The following is a 6,412-nucleotide window of genomic DNA, read 5'->3' as shown; positions in this document are numbered from 1 at the left end:
CCTGCCTCTGCCTCCCAAGTGCTGGGATTAAAGGCGTGCGCCACCACCGTCCGGCTCATTTTTTTTATGACATACAAATTGCAGGTTTTCTTTTTAATTTGTTGCACTCTGTAGGAAAGCATACAGACTCTTCCCCCAGTCTCCCCATAACGCAGCGTCTTATGTAACCACTGTGCCGGATCAAAGCAGCTAACTGGGGTTGACACAACTGAATTTATTCAGACCAGACATTCTGTGTATGCAGATGTATTTATGTGTGTGCTTCCACATAGGCAACTTCTTATAACTACCACCACCACCATGATAAAAACCTGGGCCATCACAAGACTCTTTCTATTTGTCCTTTATTACTTATACCCACTCCATTTCCCATCCCTAACCCTGGCATTCACTTCTTTCTACAGGTTATGTTGTAGGAAGAACATTATATACATAGTATTACCCAGTAAGTAACTTATCTAGGGTTGGCTTTTTCCATTTAGCTTAATTTTCTAGAGCTTTGTCTAGCATTGTTCTTTTCTCTGATTATATTCCATGATATGAATATACAATCACTGAGCAACCCATCCATTAAAGAACACATGTGATGTTTTCAGCTTCTGGTTATTCTAAGACTATCACAAACACTGGTGTGCAGGACTCCTTTCTTTTCAAGATTTATTTTTATGTACACAGACTTTTGCCTACATGTATATCTGTGTAGTGTGTGCATGCCTGGTGCCTGAGGGAGCCAGAAGAAGAGAACAGATCCTATACAAGAAGAGCTACAAGATAGTTATGTACCACTCTGTGGGTATTAGCAACTGAACCCAGGTGCTCTGCAACTGCTGGGACCTCTCGGGGCCAAGTATAGATTTGTGCTTTAAATTATTTTTTATTATATTTACTTATTGTGTGAATGAGTATGTGCCCTGATGTGCATATGGAAGTCAGAGGACAACTTGAAGAAGCCAGCTCTTTTTTTCCACAATCTGGGTTACAGGGATCATATTTAGGTCATCAGGCGTGACGGCAATACCTTTACCTGCTAAGCCATCTCACCTGTCTGCATCTCATGCTAACATAAATTTTCAGTTTTTGGTGTAAATACCCAAGAGTACTATTGCTGAATAGTATGGTAGGTATATACTTACTTTAATGTAGCAGCTGGTACACCATTACCCTAGCATATAATATTTTCATGTGCTTCGTTGCCAACTATACACTCTCTCTAGTGAAATGTCTGTGAAAGTTTCAGCCTATTTCATTCGGACTATTTGTTTTCTTATGATTGGGCTCCTTAGTGTGTGATGGGGTCTTGCTACACATAACCCTGATCATCCAACTTCAGCCTGCCTAGTGCTGTGACGACAGGTGCAAATCATTATACCCAACAGTACTGGGTTCTGAGAATTCTTTCCAATATCCTAGATAATACTTCTTTGTCAGTCATACAGTTTCAAATATTTTCTGTAGCCTAAGTCTCATCTTTCCATCTTCTTACACAGTCTTTGCAGAATATATTTGATAAGGTACATGGAAAACTTGAACAGAATAAATCAGTTCCTGACAGTCAACCCTATCTGTGTTCTTCCCCTCCACTTCCAAAGCTCCTCTTCTGTGAAGCGAATGCTCAGACAGAGCACCGACAGGTGCTGGTCGGTGACAGGCTAAGAGCACATGGCAATGTCAGCCAGCACCACAGAGCACAGTTGCTTCTGCTCACACTCTTAGATCTTTCTATTGCTTTAAGGTTTATCGATGTGTGTGTTTTCCCCACTGTATGGAGGTCTGTTTGCGCACGTGCATACCTATGTGTGCCTGTGCCACCGCAAGTGTGTCGAGGTGAGAAGAAACTCTCAGGAGCTGCTTCTCTCCATCATGCGGCTTCTGGGGACCGAACTCAGGACAGGACATCCCGCTGTCCCTCACACTGAGGCATGACAGTGCTCATGTAAGCCCTTCGCCTTTTCTTTTTTCTTTTTCTTCTTCTTCTTTTTTTTTTTGTTTTTGTTTTTTGTTTTTGTTTTTTCGAGACAGGGTTTCTCTGTATAGCCTTGGCTGTCCTGGAACTCACTTTGTAGACCAGGCTGGCCTCGAACTCAGAAATCCGCCTGCCTCTGCCTCCCGAGTGCTAGGATCAAAGGCGTGCGCCACCACCACCCGGCTCGCCTTTTCAAAGACGTCAATGATGTCTCCTGGTTACCGTCCAGACTGATGTCTCCTGGTTACCGTCCAGACTATAACTGATAACACTGTTCAAGAACAAGCCGGTGTCTGATAGGTTTCTTGTCAAATACAGGATACACTAGTATAATATACAGAATTCATTATTTCTGAAAGCTGGCTTCTAGCCAATTTCTAGTACAGCTTTAAAATATATATATTTCTGTATTTCTTTTTTTTTTTCTTTTTTTGGTTTTTCGAGACAGGGTTTCTCTGTGTAGCCCTGGCTGTCCTGGAATTCACTTTGTAGACCAGGCTGGCCTCGAACTCAGAAATCTGCCTGCCTCTGCCTCCGAGTGCTGGGATTAAAGGCGTGCACCACCACGCCCAGCTATTTCTGTATTTCTTACAAGCTGCTCTTTCTACACTGGGAATGATGTTGCAAGCCTTTAATCCCAGGGCTTTGGAGGCAGAGGCAGGTGGCTCTGGGATTTGATGTTAGTCTGGTTTACAGAGCACATTCCAGACAACCTGGGTCATACAGAGGACCTGTCTCAAACAAATGAACAAAAAAGTTCTCTTTTTTTTTTTGTAATAGGTACAACCAGGCCCAAGGTAGGCCATGATTCCAGTGAGTTATACCTTCAGTCCCTTTTCTAAAATTTTGTACCCAAAACCTTAAGAATGTTAATCTGCCAAGTGATTCCATACCTCCCCAAACAGGTCTTTCAGGGCTGAGACAAGCAGCTGTTTGAACTGTGCTACATTCAGTTCAACTTCATGTTCTTGAAACTCTCTGTAAAAAGTATTGAGAAAATATCCCAGTAAATGCCATGCTTTTCAGATTCATAAAAAAGAAACAATCAAACAAAAATAGGTTACGTAAGGCAGAAGCCATGAGATGGAGCTTACAGACAGACTTTCAAGTAGTGGTACTCCGAGGGGCTCTTGTAAACTACTCTTCCATACGCAGTCGCTGGCATCTTCCAACATGGGCACCTACAGGAGTCAGAGAGCTCGTAACCATCAGGTATACGGTGTTACTAACAGTAGTATTACATTTTCTATGTTGGGACTCTATAAGCAAGAAGCTTATAACTAGATGTCGCCCCTTAGCCTTGGACCTGAACTATAAGCCAAAACGTAGCTGTTTATAATCACGTAGTCTGTGGTGTTCTTACTGGCAACAGAAGACATACAAACACAGGCAGCAGTATTATTGTTCTTTTCAAGTAATGATGGGGGTGGGGGAGAATGACCCAGTGACGTAGCCCAGGCTGGCTTTTTACTTGATTTTCCTGCTGGGATTATGGGTGTGGACAGGGCATTCCACACTCAATGCCATTCCAGAGAGATCTGGACTCTCAAGTGCTGACCCCCCCTTAGAAAACCTCTTTTCCTTGAGGCCACTCAGACCTTGCTCTCCCCACCCCCACTCCCCAGACAGCTTTCATTCCCATTTCAATGTCTCCTCCTTCAGGGAGGCTTTCTCACATTTGTTCTTTTTGTTTTGTTTTTTTGTTTTTTTTGTTTTTTTGTTTTTCGAGACAGGGTTTCTCTGTGTATCCCTGGCTGTCCTGGAACTCACTTTGTAGACCAGGCTAGCCTCAAACTCAGAAATCCTCCTGCCTCTGCCTCCCTAGCGCTGGGATTAAAGGCGTGCACCACCACACCCGGCTCTCACACTTGTTCTACAGATGGTTGTTATGTAATGTCTTGTCATTGGCTCTCTACTTCTTTTTTTTTTTTTTTTAAAGATTTATTTATTTATTATATGTAAGTACACTGTAGCTGTCNTCANACNCNCCAGAAGAGNGAGTCAGATCTNGTTANGGATGGTTGTGAGCCACCATGTGGTTGCTGGGATTTGAACTCTGTACCTTTGGAAGAGCAGTTGGGTGCTCTTACCCACTGAGCCATCTCACCAGCCCGGCTCTCTACTTCTTACCCGTCACACTGTTATGGAACATTTCAAGAATCTCTCTAGGTCAGACCCAATTCCAAGCACAATCAGATGATGATAGCCAGAAAAAGGAAGTTGTAAGCAAGAAGCTTCATCTCTCTTTTCTGGGTCCAGCAGGGCATGTGCTCAACAAAACACTTGTCACATACGTGACTGAGGCGACAGTGATGGTGTAGGCCCGGAGGCCCAGAGTATCTAGGTGGTCTCAGGACAGCAGCCACAGCGACTTGATGATCCTGTCGGCAACCGGTCTCTACTAGAGCCTGTTTACCCCAGTCATTCACCACCTGCCTGACACGTGCCAACCTCCTAGCTGAGGAATATTGCCAAAGGCAGTTAAGTGGTTTAAGCCTGAGACTTAGGATACCAAAACTAAGGAGCAGTTTAAAGGTAGATGGTGGTAATGTAAAGGAACCTTAAAAAATGACTTAATGACTTTTGCATAGGCTTGAGTTCTCAGAGTAAGACAGTACTGCCCCCTGCAGGTTGTACAGAGATGGAGGTGCCCTCAGAGCAGGCATCACAATCAACAGGTTCAATGCTGTTGGTGCCTTCTACTGACTGCAGGAATGTCCACAAACATCTTACCCGGGCTTTCAATCTCCCGCCCTCTCTCTAAGCTACACAGCTGCCACTGTGGGTGTTAAGCCACATCACAAACATTGTAATGCTCTAAAGTCTAAATACTCTAAGAGTAAGGTATAAGCCTTCAGGGCATGGCTCCGATCTCCGTCCTGTTCAGCCATTTCTCCATGGCCTCAGCTCTGTCCTCTGTGAATCAAAAATAAGGACATGGCCGCTCCTAGGTCTGGCTAAGGAGAAAGTTGACTGTAGCTATGAGGGAGAGCACAGCCAGAGGTAGCTGGAAGGGTCCTGCCCGAATCTGGCCAACAGAATAGACTGGGCCATGAGAAGCGCAAGAGAGAAAGAAAGGGACCGAGAGTGTGCAGGATCAGGAGATCCACCAGGAGTCTGCACACATACTGACTTGCATAGGAAAGAGAAGCCGAGGGAAGAGAAGCGAACCGGGAGCTGGAGACTGGAGAGGTTTAGGGCAGGGGAAGGGGTGTCAGCCAAGACCGCTCTAACAGGAACTTGAGAGTATGGTCTGAGAGAACCTAGAGGCTAGCATAGACTTCGATATACTAATAGGCACCACAGACACAGGTTAATGGAGAGCAATGTGGCCTTTGCCAGAAATAAGACCCCTTTTATTAAGTAGGAACTATCTTCTTAAATCCCTGAAGGAATCCCGACCTTTGTCTAAATGCCAGACTTTAAGGAAAGGATTTATTTGTTTAGCTTTATTCCTCTGTGTAACGGAGCGCTGGAACTCACAGATCCGCCCGCCACTGCCTCCCACTGCCTCCTGGGCACTGGGATTAAAGGCGTATCGAAAACAATTTCTTAAGACCTAACACTCTGTGCTTCCTCCTCCTCTTGGCCTCGGCTACTCGGCTACTCGTTTCTTCGCAATCCAGAATCGCCTCTGGGTAGCCACGTGTCTCACACTCTCCAGCCTCTTTCATCTTGCTCAATATGTCCCACTGCCCATCTTATCTATTATGGTACCAAACCCTCCTTGCCCAGTTCTCGCAAGTCTTACTCCCCTACTGCTCCCCAGTGTCTGCACTCCGAAACAGAGATCTGTTTCATCCCCTAGTGCTTCTCACGAACTCGCGAACAAGTGTCTTGAACATTTGGGGACACAAAATATAACTAAAGCAACCGTTTAAAAAGCCGATCCCCTACTGCTGAAGAATAAGATTGCTTCCAACCTTGCTCCATTAACAATCGCTATTGACTTAGCGCCCACATGGAAGGTAGTGCGCCCAGCAAACGGCCGGATCAGCCTTCCCGGTCACCGCCTGTATCCGGGACCTCACCCGCGCTGTACAGAGCCCGGCGGTGGCTCTCAGACTGACACGACAGTAGCGAAGAACCCGAGGCCCGCCACACTTCCACCCGGTGCTCCCGCGTCGCGCAGGCGCACCTGCCGCGAGGCTAAACCGCCTCGGCCCAGGACGAAGAGGCTCCCTGGAATAGCCGCGTTCCTGACTCTTGCGCGCGGCTGGAATTCGGCACGGGTCGGAGTTCCCACGCAGCAGCCCAAGTTTGGACCTGGAAAACTGGCGTATTTACATTCGCACCGCCCCGCAGACGCATAACAGGACGTGGCGTCACCGCGCGGCGTCGGTCACTGAACTAGTGCGTCACCCTCAGCCGGGGCTGAGGACGAACAGGTTTTGCGCCCTCTAGCGCCCACTCCAGGAACTGGCGTCAGACTTTTTTTTTTTTTTTTTT

At 46.2% G+C, this 6,412-nt stretch overlaps 1 protein-coding gene across 2 annotated transcripts in view; it reads right to left on the bottom strand.

Moving 5' to 3' along the window:
• The window catches only part of Rpp14 (ribonuclease P/MRP subunit p14), an 11,051-nt gene extending 4,754 nt beyond the window's left edge, over positions 1-6,297 (bottom strand). Inside the window, exons 1-3 of one of the 2 annotated variants that reach the window (XM_021203807.1) lie at positions 6,102-6,297; positions 3,058-3,144; positions 2,857-2,941 (exon numbers count right to left, since the gene is read on the bottom strand). In XM_021203807.1, the coding sequence (XP_021059466.1) occupies positions 2,857-2,941; positions 3,058-3,128 (156 nt within the window). In that variant the 5' untranslated portion in view covers positions 3,129-3,144; positions 6,102-6,297. The other variant, XM_029542013.1, reaches the window with a different exon arrangement.
• Between the last annotated feature and the right edge of the window lie 115 nt (positions 6,298-6,412).

The sequence above is a fragment of the Mus pahari genome, chromosome 8, assembly GCF_900095145.1.
Source record: "Mus pahari chromosome 8, PAHARI_EIJ_v1.1, whole genome shotgun sequence".
In the NCBI taxonomy this organism is placed as follows: Eukaryota; Metazoa; Chordata; class Mammalia; order Rodentia; family Muridae; genus Mus; species Mus pahari.
Note: the sequence above shows the minus strand (reverse complement) of the source record. Positions and strands in the feature narration are given on the sequence as shown.